This window comes from Peromyscus maniculatus, chromosome 10 (genome assembly GCF_049852395.1).
Source record: "Peromyscus maniculatus bairdii isolate BWxNUB_F1_BW_parent chromosome 10, HU_Pman_BW_mat_3.1, whole genome shotgun sequence".
Lineage (NCBI taxonomy): Eukaryota > Metazoa > Chordata > Mammalia > Rodentia > Cricetidae > Peromyscus > Peromyscus maniculatus.
The window spans coordinates 101,209,038-101,232,606 of NC_134861.1; the positions used below are offsets into that span (position 1 = coordinate 101,209,038).

General features: G+C 42.5%; 1 protein-coding gene and 1 long non-coding RNA gene across 7 annotated transcripts in view; one reads left to right on the forward strand and one right to left on the reverse strand.

The window, feature by feature from the left end:
- Pigg (phosphatidylinositol glycan anchor biosynthesis class G (EMM blood group)) overlaps nucleotides 1–23,569 on the forward strand; it is a 54,190-nt gene that overhangs the window by 11,238 nt on the left and 19,383 nt on the right. For all 6 annotated transcript variants that reach the window (XM_016004323.3, XM_006985814.4, XM_076547102.1 and 3 more), the window contains 7 exons: nucleotides 3,852–4,064; nucleotides 9,218–9,435; nucleotides 9,876–10,157; nucleotides 11,847–12,304; nucleotides 14,836–15,027; nucleotides 18,413–18,722; nucleotides 20,585–20,748. In XM_016004323.3, the coding sequence (XP_015859809.1) occupies nucleotides 3,852–4,064; nucleotides 9,218–9,435; nucleotides 9,876–10,157; nucleotides 11,847–12,304; nucleotides 14,836–15,027; nucleotides 18,413–18,722; nucleotides 20,585–20,748 (1,837 nt within the window). The remainder of the gene's footprint in view (nucleotides 1–3,851; nucleotides 4,065–9,217; nucleotides 9,436–9,875; nucleotides 10,158–11,846; nucleotides 12,305–14,835; nucleotides 15,028–18,412; nucleotides 18,723–20,584; nucleotides 20,749–23,569) is intronic.
- On the reverse strand, nucleotides 12,461–14,839 carry LOC121821003 (uncharacterized). Its single transcript, XR_006061709.1, has 2 exons — nucleotides 14,363–14,839; nucleotides 12,461–12,600 (listed from the first exon to the last, which is right to left on the reverse strand). It is a non-coding gene; the product is annotated as an uncharacterized LOC121821003 (long non-coding RNA).

A 23,569-nucleotide genomic window follows, 5' to 3' on the forward strand; every position in this document is an offset into this window, starting at 1 on the left:
TAGGGCTATCCTGCTACGCTGGTCATCATAGGTTGTCAGAGTAGTTCATGGGCAGTACAGCTGGATAGGACTATGAGTTGCTTCCTTAGTGGTACCCTTGTATGCAGCTGTTTCTGTTACTGTCACCAAGCCTGGAGGCTCCACTCTTGCCACCTGATTGTTCTTTTGTTTCTGAGACAAAAATAGGTGAGAGATGGCCTGTTTCTCCGTGGGGTGGGCAGACACTCACTCCATTGTAGATGAGGTGAGTGATGGGGCTATATTCCTAGCTTCTACTCCTGGGTAGTTGCTGCCTTCTGGAACCTGTGGTCGGGGTGGGGGAAGGGAGGGTAGAGATTCATGTGCCACAGACTCTTACAGCTCTTACAAAAGTTCAGTAGCTTTTCATGAATGAATGTTTCTTCATTTGATAAATATTCTTAGATAATTTCCATACTGTAAATATGGCTGTTGTTTTTATGAAATTTGGATTATCTGCCATGTGATTTCATAGACTGCTCTCAACCTGCTGCATCCTGTCCTGAGTCTTTGGGCCCCAGTGGGAAGCATGGGTGTGGGTCACTCTAGAGTAAGGGAAGAATAACATAGCTCCTCTTGGACCTCCATAGGCAGAGCAAGTGTGTTGGCTGATTTACCCCAGGTAGGACTTGACCAGTTTCATAAACTTGTCTTCCACCTAAAATGGTGCCTGACAGCTTTTGTATCAATATTTGTTTATTAAAGGTTTAAAAGGTTGCTGAAGTAAGGGTGCCATGGGGCAAATAGAAGTGTATATAAGTAGTGGAAGAACTGAGAATAGTTCTCTGAAATGCCTATAGGATAAAGCCCTTTGTACCCTGTGTTCACATTGCAAAGCTATAGTTATTAAAACAGTTTCTGTTGGCAAGGCTGGTCAGGCCTATCAATGAAGGAAAATTAAGAGGTTAAAAATAGATTCTAGCATAAATTGTTGATAATAATGGCATCTCACATTAATGAAAAAAGACAGGGCATACTCAATACAAGATGTTGTTATAATATGAACCTTCTGATAAGCAGTAATTCTGGTTACCCACCTTACTTTCTAAACTAATATAAATCCCAGACCCAAACATTTTAACCTCTTCAAAAGATTCTTTATTGTGGAAAATTTCAGACCTATTAAAGGTAGCCAAACAGTCGGAAGTCTCCAGATATACCACCCAATTTCAGTAGTTACTATCAAGCTATAGCTTGTGTTAGTCTATCTGTGCACACACTCATTTTCCTTATTATTTAGGATCAGACCTCAGAACTACAAATATGCACTTTCTCCACATGATCCTGGCTCTTTTACTACATTTCAAAAATGTCATTAATTCCTTAATATCATCAAATGTTTAGATTTCCAATGTCTGTCTCTCTTTAGTTGTCTTAGTTTGTTTGAGTTAGGTGCAAATAAGATCCATACATTAGGATGTGTCAGTGTGTCTCCTCGGTCTCTGTTAACTTGGAAGACCCAACTCTTTTAGTTTACTACCATTTATTTGCTGAAAAGAAAATCAGATTGTCTTTGGCGTTTCCTGTGACCCGGATCCCCCAAACCAGTCTAGCTATGTAACATACTGGCCTCTAATCTAACCCTCAGTCTTCCTGCTACAACCTCCACAGTCTCCCAAAATAGCGCTGCCTGCTGAGAACCAAGAATTCAAATGCACAAGCCTTGTCGTGGGATAATTTTTTAACCAAACTGTAACACTGGACTTTATTGCGATGTTAGTAGTCATTGATGACCAGCTAGGAGTTTGCAAAGAGTAGTATTTTAATTCCATATTTTTATATTACGTAGCTATCACTGTAGTCCATTTGTGCTGTTCTAACAGACTCAGAGGTATGATAATTTATAGAGAAAGGAATTGATCTCTTGCTTCTCTATAGGTTGGGAAGTGCAAGGTCAAAGTGTCACAATCTAGTGAGGTTTGTTTCCTTCTTCCAAGATGATGCCATAATTACTCTCCCAGGAGGGAGGAGCATTGTGTCACCATGTGACAGAAAATAGGAGGGTAAAGAGGATGAGATTCCTTCCAAAAGGCCACTTTATAGCAGTGCTAAGGCTCCTGAGCTGATACCTGACAAAAGGTACCACCTCCCAACACTATTACATTGGAGATTAAATTTTCATCACAAAAATTTTGGGAGAACATGCTAGATGGTGGTGGCACATACCTTTAATCCCAGTATTCGGGATGCAGAGGCAGCAGGATCTCTCTGAGTCCCAGGACAGCCAAGGCTACACAGAGACATCCTCTCTCAAAAAGCAAAACAAAAAAAAACCAAACAAACAAATAAATGGGAGAACATTAAACAAGATCAGCAATAATATATTTTTATATTAATTCCCAAGTCCTTTAGGCAAGACCTCAGTGGGCTCTGATCCCTCTCTTGCCCTTTGAACAGTATTCCTAGCTGCCATGCCTGTGTCTTTCTCAGGGCTCAATTAGCTTCCCCAGGGTGCCCTGATCCTTCAGGTAGAATTGGTAGAATATACTGTCTCAGAGCTAGAAGTGTGAACTTATGCTGGGTTCTATTAGGTTTCTGGACAGAACAAAGAAATCTTCGTTGTTGTTGTTGTTGGAGATAGGGTTTCTCTGTGTAGCCTTGTCTGTCCTGGAACTCACTCTGTAGACCAGGCTGGTCTTGACTGAACTCAAAGATCTGCCTGCCTCTGCCTCCCAAGTGCTGAGATTAAAGGTGTGTGCTACCAATGCCTTGTGGAAATCTTTTAAGATAAGGTAATCTTGAGTTTAAATTAATACTTCCAGCTCACATTCAGAACAATGAAATCACCTATTTAGATTTGGCCTCTGCTTTCTTCTGCCTGAGCTTAGATTAGAATCTTGGTTATTAATATTTGGTAGAGTTAGAACATCGCGTGGAATTCATTTATGTCACCCACAGGAGACATGCATCAGTCTCAGAATAGTATCTGATGAAATGAATTGAATTTATGTTATATTTGCTTTTGTTTCATGTTTGCTTTTCAGCTCAATGTAAGAAAATAGTAGCATAAAGTGCTGGAAGATAATAAACAATAACATTAAAGTAGAAAGTTTGTCTAGAAAATAAATTTGACCAAAAGTCTATACAACCAAAAATTACTGCAAGTAAAGTAAAATCTCCACACACTCACACTTGTGTATCTAAGCTTTAAGAAGGGCCATCTGGGGAGACTTCCCTGGTGATTCAGTGAGCCCTGTAGGTGGAGGTAGGATGTAGTTAGGGGTTACATTATTTACAGATGAGAAGTCTCTAGGTTACTTTTCATCCAAGGTGGTTTGGTATCCCAGGGCCCTGAACCTGGTGGCTGAGCACCACGGCCATTCTTCTGCTAAGGAGTTGGTAGTGCAGAGAGCTGCTGCAAGCTTGGAAAGATTATGTGGGTAGGAAGACTCTTGTGTCTTACTCGTCCTTGTCCTAATTAATGGTCATGCCTGCCCAGCTGAACCTAGCCTCATCCTGCTTTCCTAGGAAGAGATCCTGTTATAGTTCAGGAACCACTGCTAATCCTAACTCATGTTAACTTGACATCACTCAAGTGACTATCCCTTGGCCTCTGCTTGGCTACGTGTTACTTCCATGCCCAATGCAACAATCACAATAACTGTATTTTTAAAATTAGACTCTATCCAGTGTATTATAAGCCCCTTAAGGGAAGGTAGCATTTGGTAAATTTATTGACATAAAAAGCAGGGAGGTGGTTTCTATGTGACTATAGTTGAGTGGTTTGAAGACATGGTAGTTTTGACGTATTAGCTGTAGTTGCTCAAATTCAAGATTAACTACCATTTTCTACCTTGTAAAAATCTATTGCTTAAAATCTTTTCTTTTTCCAGGGGCTATTCGACACCCAAAGCATGTCCAGCAGACTGACTTGGCTGCAACACTAGCAATAGGACTTGGTTTGCCAATTCCTAAAGACAGTGTAGGAAGCCTCTTATTTCCAGTTATAGAAGGAAAACCAATGAGAGAACAACTGAGATTTTTACACTTAAACACATTGCAACTTAGCAAACTATTGCAAGAAAACGTCCCATCGTATGAAAAAGGTAAGGTAATTGTAGTTCTAACTTCTATAAGGTCTTCATGATTCCATGGGCCTTATGTTTTCCAAAGGTTTTCTGGTGTGCAGTTTGTAGTGGATACTTTGTAGTTGTCACTCTTTAATTATGAATATTATAGTCCTGTTTTCTTAGGCCCTTAACTGTCATTATTAGCGACACCCACAAACGTAATTAAGCTATTTGAAATCTTTTATACATTTATTAATTCAACAAATATTTACCAAGTTTTTGTTTATGAACAAGGGACACCATGTTAAAAGTACTGGGGCTAAAGCATTGGGTCGCACCAGATCTCTGTCCTCACAGAATCTTTTAGCGTGAAGAAAATAAAAGTATTGTAGATGCCAGATGGTAACCAGAACCCTAGGAAAAGATTGCACATAGGAGCATGGGTTAGTATCCTAATACAAGCCTGGCCTTAGAGTTAAGAGGGAGCTTTGTAGACTGAGGGTCAGAGGTACAGGAGATGAGTTCAGAGACGTCATCAGAGGGCTTTTAGGCATTAGATGAGCTTCAGTTTTGTCTAGGTGAGGGAGGATAAGACAGAGTTGTCTGCATTTTCAAAGGTTCTCTCAGGTTCCCTCTGGGAGTGTTGCCCTGTACTGTAGCAGAGCAGGCAAGAAGCAGCTATCCTGTCTTGGTTAGAGGTTAGGCAGCATGGGCCCTGCATGGCCTCGGAAATTAGAAGTGGTTACATTGTAGACTTGTTTTGGAGGTAGCGAAACATTTGCTGGTACAGTGGGGTTTAAGGCACAAGAAGATCCGAGGCCAAAGGAACAACTCCAGATTTTCAGCTGTACAGTGGAAGAATAGGTGACCATGCAGTGAGGCAGGCAGGAGCTACTTTGCAAGACAGGTGTCCTAGTTATTTTTCTATTTCTGTGATAAGACACCATGACCAAGGCAACTTACAGAGGAAAGTTTATTTGGGACTTACAGTTTCAGAGGCTCAGAGTCCATGACCATCATGGCAGGGAGCATGGCAGCAGGCACACAGGCATGATGCTGGGCCAGTTACTGAGAGCTTACATCGTTATCTACAAGCGAGAGAGAGAGAGAGAGAGAGAGAGAGAGAGAGAGAGAGAGAGAGAGAGAGAGAGAGAGAGAGGAGAGAGAGAGAGAGAGAGAGCGCTCTGGCGATGGTGAGAGCCTTTGAAACCTCAAAGCCACCCCTAGTGACACCTCCTCCAACAAAGCCACACCTTTTAATCATTTCCAAACAGTTCTGCCAGCTGGGGACCAAGTGTTCAAATATATGAGCCCGGGGTGGGGGGTGGGGTGTCGGGGCGTAAGGGGGGGTGGTCTACTCATTCAAACAGCAGCGTATTGAGAGATTGGGGTACATGGGGCAAGAAGCTATGAAAAAAGAATTTCAATAAGGAGAAAGTAAGCCACTGTGTTGATGCTGTAAAATAAAGGAGAATTGAGAACTAACTATTGGTTCTGGGGATATGGAGTCGTTAGTGATTGCTAGAACAGGTCCTGTGTTGGGAGAGAGCCTGGTTAGAGTAGGTACAGATAAGGCAGTGATCAGAAAGGTGGAATGTGGTCTAAGCACGTGTTTGTCTTTAAGCTGGAGATACTAGGGGCAGTTTCTGTGCCAGTGGGAATGATCCCAGGAGAAATGTAAACCTCTGTGAGACCCTGTATAGATCATCTGAGTCACATTTTCAGTTGGTTTGCTCTGGTATGTCCAGCATATCACAGACTAACACATCTGTCATTTGGGCTCCTTCACAAGTCTAGAGGAGGCACTTGTGTTTGAGGCAGTATTTGGTATGATACTGGCAAGTTTTCTTCTTTAAGTTGTGATATACAGCTAGTAGGGTGAGCGCCATGATTGTTACCTGTGAAAGACAGACCCTGCCTGTCAGCTGTGAAATGACTGGGAGCCTTATCAAGGGGCAGGAAGATTTCCTGAGCAAGTATCCAATCCAGTAGTCCAGGTGAGAGGTTTTGTTGGGGGTGAGGCCTGGCTTTGATGCATATTTTAGTGTTTAGTCTAGATTATACATAACCATTATTCTTGCTTTTTTTTCCTAAAATAAATTATAGGTATGTAAGGTGTTTTTTTTGAGGGATGGGAAGGTATTGGTTGGTTCATTTAGTCTTTTGTTGTTGTTGTTTTAGGTAGGGTGATGTTTTATTGTTTTATTTTTGTATGTATGTGTGGTAGAGTTTTTTTGGTGGTTGTTTTGTTTGTTCATTTGGTGGGTTTTATTCTTTATTTATTTTTTTGGTTGTAGTGGTAGTTGGTGCAGTACTGGGAATTGAGCCTTATTCCTTCCATATGCTAGGCAAATACTCTATCACTGAACTACATCTCCAGGCCTCTTTTTGTTTTTGTTTTGAGACAGTCTCACTGTTAAACAGTCTGTCCTTGAAGGTTGGCCTTCAATTTGTGATCCTCCTGATTCAGCCTCTTGAGTAGATGAGATTATTGGCATTAGCCACTAGGTCAGCCATGCTTGGTAGTTTTTGCATATTTTGTTGTTAGAAAAACTCTAGTCTAGCAAAAATTGCCAACAAAAAACACTACTAAGGATTATTTACTGTTTCAGAAATGTTAGGGTAGAAAAATATTAGGAACTATGTTAAATGGAAAGGAAACGAGCCTACAGGGATTAGGAGACATTTTGGGGGCCCCTCACTCCTAGGAAGCCTACCTATGTCTACACCATGAGTACACTCTAAATCCTACAACAAGGCCAACACAACATCTAGCCAAATCTGATGCTTCTTGCCCTCTGTCTTTTAGGTCTGGTGGGAACAGCCTTTTTTTTTCCCTCAGGAACTTTGAACAAGATGTTCTTAGTGGCTGAATGTTCTTTCCTAGTTCCTCATCTGGTTAATTCCCGGGCAACCTTTATAGTCAGCTTATCAGACTGTCCTTGCCCTATATTCCACTTCCAATTTAAAATCAATTACTCTTCATTACCAGAAATCTCTCAAATAATCTCTTTTCCTTGATAGCATTCTTTGTGACAAAAAAATTCTTTTATGTGTATACATGTTTTGCCCGCATGTATGTCTGTGTGTCGTGTGCATGCATTGCAGAAGCTAAAAGGATGTGGGACCCCTGGGACTGGAGTCACAGATGGTTGTGAGCTACCATGTGGGTCCTGGGACTCAAACCTGGATCTTCTGAAAGAGCAACAGAGCTCTTAACCACTGAGCCATCTCTCCAGTCTCCATTCTGCACAATTTGTTATCACATTTGTCTATGCCTACAACATAGTGTTTACAACATAGTGTTTTGTTTGCATTTGTTTGTATTTGTGAACACTTCTGAATCCTAGCACAAACAGGAATTGTATCTGTTTATTCACCACTGTATTTCTTTTCTTCCTTTCTTCCTTTCTTCCTTCCTTCCTTTTTTTCTCTCTTTCTTTCTTTCTTTCTTTCTTTCTTTCTTTCTTTCTTTCTTTCTTTCTTTCTTTCTTTCTTTCTTTCTTCTTCCTTCCTTCCTTCCTTCCTTCCTTCCTTCCTTCCTTCCTTCCTTTCTTTCTTTCTTTTTTTAAATTTACAATCCATTGTGTTTCTTATTCAAGATTCAGTCTGGGACATAGTCAGTACTTAGGAAGTGTTCATTTAGCTGCATGAATAGGAACCCTGGGTTTCTATGACTCATTTTATAGAGGCTGTAAGATGTAACACAAATACCCTGTGTCTGTGGTTCATTTGTAGAGATGTGTAAAACTGTTGAGTATGCACAAAGATAGATCAGATCTTTGTGACTTACTCATGGAGGTTATGGGTTATAGACACAGGTGCCCTATGTCTTTATGACTCTTATGGAAGCTATGGGGTATAGATAGGTACAGATACCACCAGGCTTTTATAGTTCACTTATAGAGGCTGTGAGGTATAGACATAGGTGACCCAAGTCTCTGTGACTTCCTGGAAGAGAGGCTATGGATTATGAATACAGATCACTGTGGAGGCCTGGGGTATAGACACAGATACCCCTACTTTGGTGTGGTGTAGCAGTGAGGGCACTAGCCTTGGACTTACTATCAGAGTTTAGAATAATGCTTTCTGTCACTTACTCTGTAACCTGAGCAAATGCCTTAATTCTATCTCTATTTTTCATCTGGAGAACAGGCATAATGGTCTTATCCCTCCCTCATGGGTTATTGCAGAAGTGAGTAGTAGCTGCTTAGAGTGATGCTGGCCAGTTTTTCTCTGCAAGTTTTGATGATTGGCAGTAAGGGGAGGTGCAACCTGAAATGCTCAGGTTCACATTAAGATTATGCACTGAACCCCTGTCCTCAGCAATAGAATGCCTGCAGGGGTTCTTTGGCTGCTGTGAAGGTGAAGCATGGGTTGTATTCACAGATCACTGTGCAGCACTGTTGGGGAATGCAGGCATGTGTGGCCTGCTGGAGTATGAGATGCATTTTATAGAACAGAGCCTCTCAGGAAGAAAAGTCCGGGTTTTTAGACCCATTTCGTCACAAGCAAGCACAACATAGTGAAGAATAATACCCATATCTGGAAAAAAGACTGTCAGCTCCTTGCTTCCAGCAGCATACCATGCAGAGCTGAAGGAAAGGGGTGGCCATGATCCTGGGCTACATCCAGAAGCCACACATTTTATGCCAATGGCATCACTGGACATTGTAAAGAGGAGGAGGCTAGAAAGTGCTCTGCCTTTACAAGGAGGACTGTAAAGAAGGGTGGTTAATGAAGGAAGCTAAAATATGAAGGCACAAGAATCAGCCTGTGCAGTGTATGGGCAGCATTCCTCACACAGTCTGTCAAGATGAGGAGGGCTCTTTGAAACCAGGACCTGTTGATGCAGTACGTTTCAGAACTGTTTTTATATTTCACAAGAAGAAAGAATGGGAAGAGACAAAAAGAAGAGAGGAGAGATTAGATCACATGAGAGATGTATAAAAATGCTTGGGTCAAGCAGTGGGTGTTAATTCTGCCCATGCTGCATGTGCTGAATACCCAGGCCCTGCTGTGTTGGCGGTGGGTGGATGTGCGTGGGTCAGCTGTTACTGTATTACTGAAGTGTTGCTGACCCTTCCTGCCTAGGAACAGATGGCCTCCATTAGTATCAGTTCCTAAGAGTATGCCAGGAATAAGTGAATGTGCTAGTTTTCAGTGTGTATAACCCTTTTGTCTGATAGATCCCGGATTCGAGCAGTTTAAAGTGGCAGAAAGGTTGCACGGGAACTGGGTCAGACTGCACCTGGAAGAAAACCATTCAGACGTTCTGCTTGGCCTGGGGACCAAAGTGCTCAGGCAGTACCTGGGGGCCCTGAAGACCCTGAGTCTGGCCCTGAGCACACAAGTGGCTCACTATGACATCTACTCCATGGCAGTAGGGACTGTCATGGTTTTGGAGGTACAGATGCTTGTATTATCATGGTTTGGGTGTGAAATTGATTTTACAAGTCAGCCAAAACATGATGGTTTTAAATTTACATATCATTCCTGCTGGACATGGTAGTATATATCTCTAATCCTAGAATCCAGGCTACTAAGACGGGAGAGTGGCCTGTTAGCCTGTCATGCCAGCCTGGACTACAAGACCCTGTGTCTAAAAAGAACATTGGTGTAACATGGAAAATAAGAATATTCTTTATTCTTCCATTGTGTCATATGGCTTCATTCAGCATTGCTATAAAAGATAAAACTATAAATCAAGCTATGCAGTTTTAGCAAGAAACTAAAAATGATTTTCCCTTGGGTCTTTTTGTTGTTGTTGTTCTTATATGAGCAATGGGATGGGCTCATCTGGATGATGCCTGGCCTTCCATAGAAACCCTTGATCTTCTGTTTCAGGTTCTTACCCTGTTCCTCCTTAGCACTCCACATGTGCTGTGCAGAAAGGCTGAGCTGGATGTTCCTCTGTTGTCTCCTGTGTTTTCTCTGCTCTTTTATTTGATATTTCTGGTTCTTTCGGCCATTCATGTCCTGGTATGCACCTCATCTGAGAGCTCATGCTACCTCTGCAGCCTCCCGTGGCTGGCAGTCGGGGGCGTGATGGTACTTGTTTCTGCGCTGCTCTGTGTAATTGTGTCTGCCCTTATCAGGATGGTCATCGATGGCACCCTGCTGAAGAAGGTATGGCTGGGCCCTGGGTATATAATATGGTCCTTATGGGTGGGCTTTTCTTTTGTTTTGCCAGCTAATCTTTCATTAATAAGAAATTGGTTGAAGTGTACCAGCACTGCAGTGCTAGAGATGTCGTGGAAAGACCACACACCAAGTGGACTTCAGGAGAAGGATCTTAACGGCTCTTCCCAGGCTTCTGGGCATTTTGGCCTGTGATATTCTGTTGTGTAGTTAGGTCACATGCTTTTATTCTCAACTGGACTGGAGCAGAGGTGATAATAGGGTTTCTGAATGTGGCAGATAGTGAGCATGTGTACTGTAGTCTTAGAAAAGTTTCTGAGCTGCTACTGATGGACAGTGAACAGGTGGGCACTCAGGAGGCTCCCAAGGAAGCTTGGTCCCCTATTAGTGTGTTCTGCCTCACAAAGCTTTCTTTTCAAGGCTTACATTTTCTGTGAAATTATTGGGTTTTGGCATGACACCTTTGCTTACTAGGTAAGTAATGGTCCTGGAGCAGTGTGGAAGAGATAAGTGGTTGCACTGGAGTCCACAGATCCAGAGCCTGGGGTTGGGAAACTGTGCAGTGACTCTAGCTCTTACCCAGTATACTCTGTCCTTCTGTCCTCCTTACCACCACAGGGCCTTTAGAGACCCCTGTTGTGTGTCTGGGTCTAGGCATTGTCTTTGTGTATGTTTGCCTCTTTAGGGCCTTTCTGGGTTTGTGCTTACTATACGTAGTTACGAGCTATCAGAACAACAAGTGACAACAAGAACTTCATATTGAACTGGGGTGTGTGTGTGTGTTCTCTCCTTCCACCATATGGGTCCTGAGGATAGGATTCAGGTCATGAGACTTGGCACCAAGTGCCTATACTTGCTGAGCCATCTCATCAGCCCTTGAGCTGTTTTTAAGTCATTAATTCATGTTGGTCAGTCTTTCATCACTGTGACAAAATATCTGAGACCAACATTTAAAAGAGGAAGGATTTACAGCTCAGTTTCAAAAGTGTCAGTCCATATCTGGCTGGTTCCATTACTATGGAAACATCACAGTGGAAAGGCTTAGCTGAAAAAGCTGCTTACTTGTGACAGCTAAGTAAAGCTGTAAAGCAATGAGAGGAAAGAAGAGAAATGGAAGAATTAGCACCTTCTTATCCTAATCACCCTAATGAGTCCCCTCCCCACTTGGTGAGGGGAGTATTTCATATCTAAACCATAACATAATTTAAGAAATAGTTTTCTGTTGCCATCTTTTTGTCATTTCAGCAGAAGTAACTATTACAGTGGAAACTATAATAGTCCTGGGAAAACTGATGTCATGCAGGGAACATGGCAGCTGGGCCAGGATCTTCTGGGCAATTCTTTGGGCACAATCACTGCATTGAGGACCTGCTTTCAGTTTCGTACACTGAGCTTGGGACTTATAGTCCAGGGTGAGGACAGCTGACTGACGTTGTATGTCCATGTCCTCATGGTTAGCATAAGAACGTCTTGATCTCCTCTAGGCTGTGCTTCAGGAAGAAGGGCTAGTGCTTCCAATGCGGGGGTTCCCTCCATAGTGGGCAGTTTGGGTTAGGTGGGAAGACAGCAAGTGTCTATCATGAGGCCTTTTCACTGTGAGCAAGGAACTCCAGTATGTGCAGGGTGATGGATATAATTTTCAGGTTATCCCTCAGAAACTGTATTTTCTTCTAACAGAGTGCAGCTTATCCCAGCTCAGGGTGGTCAGAGGTGGATGTCCTCCTTCTTCTGGGCACAGTGGGCCATGTTCTGAGCCTGGGAGCCAGCAGCTTTGTGGAAGAAGAGCATCAGACCTGGTACTTCCTTGTTAACACTCTGTGCCTGGCTCTGAGCCAGGAAACCTGTAGGAGTTGCTTTGTGGGAGATGACTGTGAACCTCAGCATCACTTCCATGTGGAACAAGGATGTGTGGACATACTTGCCTGCACCCTGAAGGACAGTACAAGCTACAGTACCCCTAAGCCTGACAGAACAAGGAAAGGGGTCTCCCTTTCTGAAGCACAAGGAAGCTGCAAATGGTGGACAGTGCTGGCGAGTCCGTGGCTGGTGCTGATCTGCTGTCGGCTACTGAGGTCCTTGAACCAGACAGGGGTGCAGGGAGCCCATCGGCCTGATCTCAGCCACTGGCTTACCAGGTGAGCATGGCCTATGGACTGAAACCCTTTGCAGTTGAGTAGTCACATATAGTCTTCTTTTCCTACATTTTGTCCTTTTAAAAATATCTATTAAGACTAAAATAATACTTGAGATCTAAAGAAATAGAAAATATACCCCATGAAGTTGAAAAGAGGTTAACTTAATAGATTTGGTTTATTAATGCTGAATCAGCATAATTGTTAATGATTGAGAACCTGTGAGCTTTAAAATGATCATTGTGATAAAGATGTAATTCTGGGATTCAAGTCCATCATGGTTCATTCTACACTGCTGCCTGTAGACAAGAGGACAAGGTCAGTTGGCAAAAGGCCCTGGTCTCTGGAACATCTCTGATTCTCCTTTCTCTCCAGTCATGCCTCTCTTTCTCCACCCTTAGAAGGCAAAGTATATAGCACACCTCTCTACATCCCCTGAGCCTTCTGTTGAAGCTGCAGAGCCAGGAAGAGATGTAGATGGGGGTAGGTGGAGGCTTTTAAGAAGAGACTTGAAGTAAATGGGAGAAACTGAGTCTGACAAAGTCAAGAACAGACTGTTCTAATTTTTAATTGTCTAACAACAAAGACTCAAACAAAAGTAAAAGATAAACAGCAAAATGAGAGTGTTCAGAGGAACCAACAGTTGCAGAACTGTGTGAAATTGCAATGCACAGGGTCGGAAGTACTCCTGCTAGTGCTTGGGAAATTTCAATGATACTGTGGCGTGATTTTATATCTGTATGGTGAAGAAACAAAACTAAATGATATTCCCAAGACCTTTCAAATGCAGTCAACCTGGATGTGGGCATTAACGAAAGACTCTGCTTTCTCTAACCCAGAGACTCTCATGGAGAATTCCCCTAAGTATTAACTAAGTTATCAAACTTTCATAATCCCACAATTAGACCTGGTATCTTTGTAGTATCTACCATGTGCCTGCATGACAGGCCTGGAGAAACAGCACCATGTGGTCCTCATTTTGGAGTCCAAGAAACTAAGAGGGAACAGGGCCTGGTGATAGGCCATAGCTCCTCGGCCCAGGTATATGAAGTGGTTAATATGTTAAGGAGCTCCAGTCTTAGAAGAACATAATGGACTCTTGTTTTTTCTCTGAAAAATTGAAGCATTTGGTGCATGTGTGTCCTGCATGTCTTTTCTAGTGTCCTGTTTCCTGGGTCATTGCTGAGTCATTCAAGTTGTAAAGAGCCATTTTATAAGTCCTCTTAGCTGGCCACTCCAAAGCTGTTTTAGTTAAATACCACTTCTCTATGGTAGTATACAACAATCCAGTGGGATGCCTAGGATGTGCAATTTAAAGCACAGCAGAGACCTCCAGGGTGAGGCCTGTAGTTTTAAATCATCTCTTCCTGTCCTGACAGCCACAACTGTCTTCTGCCATTTTCTGGGTGTTTTTTTTTTTTTTTTTTTTTTTTTAACTGTGATGCCCGCCTTGGAGGGTGAGCCCTGGAGTAAAGGGGTGCCCTTCCCCTGCTCCTGTTTGCTTCTTCCCATCTCCGCTAGCCTTGCTGGCTCAGGGGGATTCTTTTTTTTTTTTTTTTTAAAGATTTATTTATTTATTATGTATACAGAAGAGGGCACCAGATCTCATTACAGATGGTTGTGAGCCACCATGTGGTTGCTGGGAATTGAACTCAGGACCTCTGGAAGATCAGTCGGTGCTCTTAACCTCTGAGCCATCTCTCCAGCCCCGGTTTTTGTTTTTCTTTGTTTTTTTGTTGTTGTTTCTCTCTCTCTCACACTCTCCCTCTCTCCCCCTCCCCCTCCATCTCTCTCCCCCTCCCTCCCTCCCTCCCTCTTCCCCTCTTCCTCCCTTTCTCTCTCCCCCTCCCCCTCCATCTCTCTCCCCCTCCCTCCCTCCCTCCCTCTTCCCCTCTTCCTCCCTTTCTCTCTCCCCCTCCCCTCTCCCTCCCCTGCCCCTATATTTCTTTTGATACAAGGTCTTGCTTAGTATCCTAGGCTGACTCAAACTTGTGATCTTATACCCAAGCCTCTAATTTGTCAAGATTACAGATGTATATCACCATGCCCAGTTTCACTCACATTTTCTGAAGTCTCTTCCCATATCTGTGTATAGCTTTCCAGAATATGTATTTAACAACTATTAACTATCTAAGCTTTATGAGCCTGGGCTGTGCAAATAATGAGAATTCTTTTACACATAGCACTGCCTATGCACCTCTGCTCAGCGGGACAACCATCTGTCAGAAGCTAGGGCCAAGAGAGTTGAGCTGTATGAGAAAGCAGTAGAGCCAGGGTGAGGATGAAGTAAGTCGAGGATACCCGAGGACAGAACTGTTTGTACCTAATACCAGCATCTGAGACCATCTTAAGAGTAAGAAGTGAATGATATCTCAGCATGGTAGTATTTGTGATATTTTAAGAACTTAGTTTTTGTTTTGTTTTCTGGCTTTCTAGAAAAATCATCTATAATACATTTCTTTTAAAGCCCTTCAATATAATTGTAAGTCACCAATTCCATTGGTAGTAATTGGGCATTTTCTATCTTATTTCAGCTCTGACCACAAAGTACAACTCTCAGGCCTGGCTGCCCTTTCTCTGGCTGTGATCTTCATGTTGGTTCAAAAGGGGTGCTCCCTTGTATCCAAGGCAGCCTTAGCACTTGGGCTGCTGGGTGTCTTCTGCTACAGGGCAGCCACTGGAATTGTGCTGTTCCCATGGCAACCAGACAACAAAGGCATTTCAAAGTAAGTGAACTAGAGACACAAAGTTTGCTTTTATATGTTTCAGTGTTTTCTATACTAAAAAATGCCATGCCAATCCTTACGATACTGGGGTTTAGTTTTTTAAAATAATTTATTTATTATTTTATGTGCATTGGTATGGTTTTATCCATTCTCAAAAGAACCTCAAGGATACAGTCAGAGGAGCCATCAGAAATAAGACACCCTCATGTTCTTTGAAATATCATTTGTAGTTGAAGAAATAAATAATTTGTAGTTGTTCAGCAGTACTGGAACAACCCTCACAGATATGTTGAAGCTCTGGTAGGATCTTGTAACTGTGAGGCAGTAAGTTTTCATAGAACACAGAAGGGTATTGTGAAGCAGTATGCAAACTCTTACATGAAGCCATCTTACCAAACTTTTTTTGTATATGACTTAAGTTAATAAAATATTAATTGTCATATTTAGGACCCAAGACCATGTATATATTGTGGCCTTACTTTTTTACTCATTTGAGTTCCTTACAGTTATCTAGAATTAACAAGTATTGAGAGCCAAGGGCTGTAGCCAGAGACTTAGGGGCTTAGCAGAAATCATCTGCTGATAGATGTGGGATGACACTAGGTTTCTGCAGCAGGTAACAGCAGTGCGGTGGCCTTCAGCTGAGGCAATAAGGTACAGGGGCATGAAGAGGACGGTGACTGAGCCTGGGGACATTCTGTAGAGACAAAGGCTCTTCTTGGCTTTGGGATTGGAGCTTCGGGCAGATGGTTGTATATTACATTCGGGGTTTTGTTTAATCTCCAAGGGCAGTATGTGAATTCATTTGTTTCCACCCAGCACTATACATTTGATTTCTGCATTATTCATCTCAAGACTATGGTCCCCTACTTTCTTCTCTGCTTATAAGCAGCTTGCCTTTTTGTAGATGACGAGAAGATAGCCAGTGTGCCATTCCTCTAAACATGCTCCTTCTTCCTAGAAAATGCATCCATCCTATAGATGTAACCAGCCGTCTTATTAAATAAGAAACACAGAAACAATGCAAAAGAGAAAGCCGAGAGGTCAGAGCTCAGAGCTAAAATCTCACCCTTCCGCCTGCGGTGTCCCCGCTTCCCAAATGAGGGTTCTCTTTCCTGTCTGTTCGTCTATTTAAAGTATTTTGTTCTGCCTTCTCATTGGTTGTAAACCCAAACACGTGACTGCCTCGTCACTGTCTGAATGTACAGCCCCCTAGGTCTTAAAGGCATATGTCTCCAATGCTGGCTATATCCCTGAACACACAGATATCTATGGGATTAAAGGCGTGTGCCACCACCGCCACACTCTTGCTATGGCTCTAATAGCTCTGACCCCCGGGCAACTTTATTTATTAACATACAATCAAAATCACATTTCAGTACAATTAGATTACCACCACACCATCCCTCACCCTGTCTATCTTGATTTTTTAAAATACACTACGCTGGTTTCAGATCCACCTGGTCCCAAAAGTGCTCAAATTCTGAATTCATCCTGGACCCTGATCTATCTGGTTCTGCATCTACTTTACATTCACCAAGTATTCAAGACACTTTGCCTTGAACCTTTCCTTTCTTCTCCACTCAGAAGCCCAAGCATGTCTTAGATTGAAAGTCAATTTAAAGCCGCAGGAATGAAAAGCACTGACTGGTCAGGTCTGGGAACTTACCCAGATGCTCTTCCTACTGCTCTTTCCTATCTAGTGGCCTGGTGTTATCTACTGGGACAGGGCTTCTTCTCTGAGACATTTTGATGGCTTTGACATCTGCTGTATTGTGCTTTATTAGAAACCACATGGACTTGTCTTTAGCTTTTATATTAAGACACATATGGTCAGGAGTGTGCTAGGTACTTGACCCCAGCTCCTCAGCCAATGCCACACTGCCCCACATGTAAGAGACAGTGTCAACATTGAATTAAAATAAACATAATAAATGAGAATGTTTTTAATGCATAAAATGTTGTAAGACAGTATGATACAGGAAATTCATTTTTAAAACAGATATAATGCTGTGTTGCTAATTGACTTAAAATATATTTACTTAGTATTTAAGTGACCATCTTTTCTGTTAATTAATTAATTTGTTTTTATGTGTATTAGTGTTCTATCTGCATGTATGTCTGTGAAGAAAGCATTGGATCCCCTGGAACTGGAGTTGCAGACAGTTGTGAACTACCATGTGGGAGCTGGGAAATCAAACCCAGGGTGTTTTTGGTTTTGTTTGTTTGTTTTAAACCAGGATCTCAATATGTAGCCTGGGCCTGGAACTCACTATGTAGATCAGGCTGGTCTCAAATTCACAGACTGTCTCTGCCTTTACCTTCCAAGTGCTGAAATTAAAAGTATGCACCACATACTTTACCATTAAGTGACAATCTTAAAGTATATAAATACATCTTTTATAAAATATATTTTAAAACCATATTTTAGGAATATATATTAAAGAAGAAATTATTTAGACATAGTCTTATAACTTATATCCTTTATATACTTAAATTGAGTGCTAAGATACTCAGTTCATAACAGTACTTAATATCACTAAGAGGCCGGGCGGTGGTGGCGCACGCCTTTAATCCCAGCACTCGGGAGGCAGAGGCAGGCGGATCTTTGTGAGTTCGAGGCCAGCCTGGGCTACCAAGTGAGTTCCAGGAAAGGCGCAAAGCTACACAGAGAAACCCTGTCTCAAAAAACCAAAAAAAAAAAAAAAAAAAATATCACTAAGAATCTACAGAGTGCCAATACTTATGTCTATTTTTTTCCACATATATATTTCCTAGGATAACCATGTGATGTGTAAGAATCATTTCTGTTTTCACCAATAATGAAGTTGTCAGAGTGTTAATTGTCCAAACAACAGAACAGAGCCCTAACTAAACAGTTTGGGCCACTGCACACCGCATTGTCTATTTTATACATGTCAACATGCAAGTTCTTTTTAAATACATTTAATTGCAATTGAACATGCTGAATTGCAGTTACAGTTCTGAACTTAGGAAATTTCAGATACTCAGGTCTCCGACTGGCATAGTGCTTTTTCATTTAACTGTGCAAAGTGGATTGGTGATTTTCTTGGCATGTTCCAAGGGCATAGCTCTGGTCTTGCTATCAGGTGATCCTTGGACCATATAAGCAAGTTTTCCTCAAAGTCAGCTTCATCAGGACAGTATATTCCAGCATATGCCTGTTGGCCTGACTGGCTGCTCCTTAAAGGCACATGTGTAGAAGTAGACATGCTTTTTTTTTTTTTTAATCAGTCAGCTTGTTTAGCTATACTGTTACATTTAGGCATTCTCTAATTAGATACATGTTTTAAATGGGAAAATATATACTTGAATTTTTCTAGATGATACAAATGAATCTAACATGTTTTGCTTTTTTTTTTAGGGGTATTATTGAAGCTCGTTTTGTTTATGTATTTGTCCTTGGCATTCTGTTCACGGGTACCAAAGATTTACTTAAAGCACAAGTCATTGCAACAGACTTCAAAACCAAGACTATAGGTTTGTGGGAGATACATAGTGGATTAGTTCTTCTGGCAGCATTGCTCTTGAGACCACATAATCTTCCAGTGTTAGCATTTAGTCTATTGATTCAGACTATAATGACTAAGTTCATCTGGAAGCCCCTGAGACACGATGCAGCTGAGATCACTGTAATGCATTATTGGTTTGGTCAAGCATTCTTCTATTTTCAGGTAGGTTTTCATTTTTATCATGGGTAGAAGGCCAGTAACTTTTTATGTCACGTATCTTTTAGTTTTTCTTTCTGAAAATGTTGTAAGATGGAAAGTTACATGTGTTCAGTGAAAGAACTGAAAATGTATGGAAAATTATACTTAGATCTTATGTGGATTTTATTAGATAAAGTACAGTTTGTTATTTAAAAAAGGCATGCTTGACCAGGTATAGTGGTGCATGCCTTTAATTCTAGCACTGGGAAGGCAGAGGCAGGCAGATCTCTGTTAGTTGGAAGCCTACAAGAGGTACATAGTGAGACCTTGTCTCAAAAAAACAAAAAAGACATGCTCTATGTGGATGCATCTAGATATCCATAAGACAGTGGGTTGTTGCTTTGCAGGAAGGATTAGATAGGAATTGATTTATTATAGACAGTAAAGGAAACACATTAAGTCTTTTATGTGTTTTGTGTTAGGAATGTAGTAATTATACTTCATGTACTTTTGTCCCTGGTGTCAAGGCTTTCCACACTGGGAACCACTGGGTGTCTCCACAGTTACTATTCCTCTAAGGCCTGGAGGATCATAGGACTTACTCCTTTTATTTAAAATCCACTATCCAAAACCCAAGCCTGCTTTAGTTTTGTTGTGTAGAACGATATCTGGGCAGATAGTAGGCCATAGAAGGATCTAGTTCCTCCCAGCAACCCCAGGGAGGATATATATATATATATCCATCACTGTAGATTCCTTCACAACTCCATGCAGCTGGAGTTTCTCTCCAGGTCCTGCCAAGCCCATTAAATTAACTCATTTCTATAAATCTATACCTTGCCATGTGGCCCGTGGCTTACCGGCATCTTCACAAGCTGCTTGTCATGGTGGCGGCTGGCAGTGTCTCTCTGACTCAGCCTTCCACTTCCCAGAATTCTCCTCTCTCCTTGTCCCACCTATACTTCCTGCCTGGCCACTGCCAATCAGTGTTTTATTTATACAGAACGATATCCACAGCAACTCCACTTCACCTCTTCTATGTGTACTGGCCTCTCCTCTTTATCTATCTTGTCCTGATAGGTCAGTCTCCTCCCTGTTCCTATCTTGTCCTTAGTTTCATATGTCCCCACCCTTACCCATGAATCAGCTCTAGGTTGTATAGCTTGCCTTTTTTAGTCCTTTTGTCACCAAAGGCCAAGAGTGATTGCATTAAATTATAAGAATCTATAATTCCTTAAGTACTGTTACCAGATCAAGACCATCCCTGGGCTTAGTTTGCTGTGGTGATCTAGCCCTCCTGACTTTCTACCTTGGTCTCCCCCATGGACCAGTAGAGCTCACCCATAATAGACTCAAGACCTGTGAATAGCTTGGGCACAGGGATATAATTAGTAGAATGTAGGTAGTCACCAGCCTGTATACTGTGTGGCATGGATCCCCATGTCCCATGTTGCATTTCAGCAGGTCTGGGCTATAGCTAACCTCTTGGCTGCAGTGTAAAAGTGGTTTACTAACGATTACCAGTATGGCAGTATCCAGGAGATGTGTTCTGTGGGCCTCTGAGGACCACATGCACCATCCTCAAGCAGAGATCCTCAAGGAAAGGTCCATGTATTTGTCTTGAGAGCAGTCAATATGTCTGGAGGAAGGTGTGAGATTTCTGTGGTCAGTCAGAAGATTGAATTATGCAAAATTCTTCAAATGATTCATTCTTTATAGGCAATTTTCTACTGCTTTCTGGGTCTAGAGAAATAAGACCTATCCAGAGGCAGCCCAGTGACCTAAGGGGCAGCTAGATGACTGGCTATGATCAATGTCTCCTGCTCCTCTGATCATGTATCCATGCTCACATATGGAAAGAGCAACCTTATTCTTTTGTGTTCCAGGGTAACTCAAACAACATTGCCACCATTGACATCTCGGCAGGCTTTGTGGGCTTAGATGCCTACATGGAAGTTCCAGCCGCCTTCCTCACAGTGTTTGGGACATATGTGGGGCCTGTGCTCTGGGCCAGCCACCTCGTGCACTTCCTGAGCTCAGAGGAAAGCAAGTAAGGCACTTACTTTGTCTTCCAGAACAAATGTGATTTCAGATGGTCAGTTTTTAAGAATAATAACATTATTTTATATACAAGGCATCTGAACTCCAAAAGTTAGAGAATCCTTTTATTGATTTTCTTTTTCTTAAATAAGAAATGTAGTTCATGAACCAAAGGTCTTAGTCAGGTATAAGGGATTCTGTTGATCAGGTTTCCATTTTTTAGTTCAAACCACACAAGAAGAAAAAAACCATAAAGAAAGCCGTATAGCAAAACCAGACAAGGAGCAAAGCCAGATACCACTGGCAAAGTTAAGAAATGTGCAGTCACTGAGGTCAGCAGGAGGAAATGATCACTGAGGTCAGCAGCAGATGTCCCATGGCAAGAGACACTCTTCTAATCACAGTCAGGAATTGGGAATAGGGACTGGGAAACTCCATACTCAGCTCAGTTTTCATTAAGTATGAAAACTTAATGTTTTCATACTCATTCTTCCATTCAGAGGGCAGGGAGACAAAAGACATGGGCTCTTGCCCTCCAAAAACCCTTTAGGCAATCCAGGAAGAACACGCTAGGAGGAGTTGCTGGCTGTACAGGTTCTGAGTCAGTCAGTCACCTCCTGCCTGAGCCAGTCTAGGCTCTTATGCCCTCCAACAGCATGGAGGCCCTTCCCAGGATCCAGCTTGCTCAAGGTTGCCACTTTTGGGGTGTATATAGCTCTTCAGGCTTTCCCAACATGCTCCAGCCTGTCCCTGCCATTTTCTCTACAGTATCCTACTATTTCATTTTTGCTTCGGTTGTTGGTTTGTGTGTTGTTCCTCTCTGAAAGAAGGCTTCATGAGTGGCTCAGAGTTGTCTAGATGTTCATAGCCACTGCTAGTAGCCATCTGTTCTTGGACCCAGCTGTGCCTGCTTACTTCTTAATGTGCCTAATCATAGAAAGTTAGCCTCTTTCTGTGACACTGATCAGCCTCTCACACACTGGATGGGCGCAGCTCTATCGGCCAGAACCTCTTCTGTCTTACTGTGATTGGAGGTCCCAGTCTTTTCATGTCCCAGGTCCTAGGCTTAGAGGTGAAGTTGAGGCTTTCAAGTCCCCAGTCCCTCTTCCTGCTTGTGATTAGGAGAGCGACTCTTGCTGTGGCGACAGTCAGGGATGACTCCTCTTGGGATGTCTCCATGCTTCTCCTGCTTACCACAGTGACCTGCAGGCTACATACCCTTGTTCCTGCTGGTGTCATCTATGGTTCTGCTTCTCCTCTGGCTTTATTCCTTGGCTTCTTTCATGGGTTTGTCCTCAGTTCATCTTGTCTACTTACTTCCTAGACCAGCTCTGAGATCTCCAAGTTCATGTCCATGGCCCAGGCTCTCTTCTTGGCTCTAGATTCATATCTGACCTCCTGTTGGCACCTCCATTGAGGGACCCAGATAGCACTGAGCTCAGCAAGCTCAAGACTAGAATGACCCACTAGTTCACTGGTACTGCATTTCCCTCAGGTAAAGGTGCTCAAGCATTAGTTATTAGCTCAAGCTTAACTACAGAAAGCTCTCAAAAGCTGGACGAGAAACTGTGGTGGCCTTAGCCAGAAAGAAAAGCATCCTCCTCTGCAAACCACATTTGGGTTGTGGAGAGAAACAGAACCTTCCATAAGCTGATACTTTGCTATCAAGGGAGAAAACATTTTTTAGTCAAACTGTAAATTTCCTAAGGACAAGGAATGCCTGAACTGTAGATGTTCCATGCCTACACTTTGATGCAGTCTGTAGAAAGTTCATCTTAAGTTATACAACCCACACATGAGGCTGTTGTGGCCAGAATCTGGAAGTTGTGGTTGATGTGAACTGCCTGCTTGCAATGGCGCTGAAAGCCAGTGCAGTGTTATAGGAGCAATATGCACAATATTCTCCATGGATAATTCTAAGAACTGTGCCACAAGGCAATGCCATGTGGAAACCCACCATAATGCGGGCTTACATGTCAGCTAAGAAATAAGATCCATTTGGTAGATCATTGCTTCAGCACAGATGTCCTGTCTATGCCCTAGACAGGGGCAGCCGAGGCCCTATATCCACAAGGCTTATGCTGAGTATGCACTTTTTGGTACACTGGTGCACTGTTCATGAGGCATTTGCAGTCACTTGGGCCGGGTACCAAGTGGGAACTAGCAGTTCAAGCATGGAGGAAACAGAGGAAGTACTGGGGCCATCTGTATGGAAGGGGTCAAGTGTGATATAACAGTTGGGGAACTGAACAGGAGAAGCCAGTGAATACTGAGGTGATGTGGAAGAGAGGTTAGCTTAAGCTGTCCACCCGTAACACCATTTGAGAAAACGAGGGGTCTGGTGCTCAGAACAGTTTTGTCTTTTGGCCGCTGAGTTGCTGTGCTGGATAAGGAGCATGGAAATAGATGTTTGGGGAGGATGTCCTAAAGTGGCACCTGGTGGAGCTGCTATCAACAGGACAGAACATGCCTTACAGAACACACTCACCCAGGTACACTCAGTGCACAAATAACCATGTGCACACACTTGCCAGTGTCTTGCTGCTCATGTTCTACACTCAGGCACATCATTCCTGACGTAGGCACCACTCCTGCTTTTAAACCATCAATACAGGCATTGCGTAAGTGTATTTTATTCTCGTGAGTCTGTGACAATCCCAGATTTATAAATTCCATGGTCCCAGCTTCTACATCCCATCCATAGCCTCTGATTATTGTGAAAGGACCTGTATGCATCCTACAAATGCTCAAAGGTCAGGTGTTCCCGGCTCTACCACAAGCTCCGTCTTGTCTGTCTGTGGCCTTTCTGACATGTTCAGTTTACATTACTG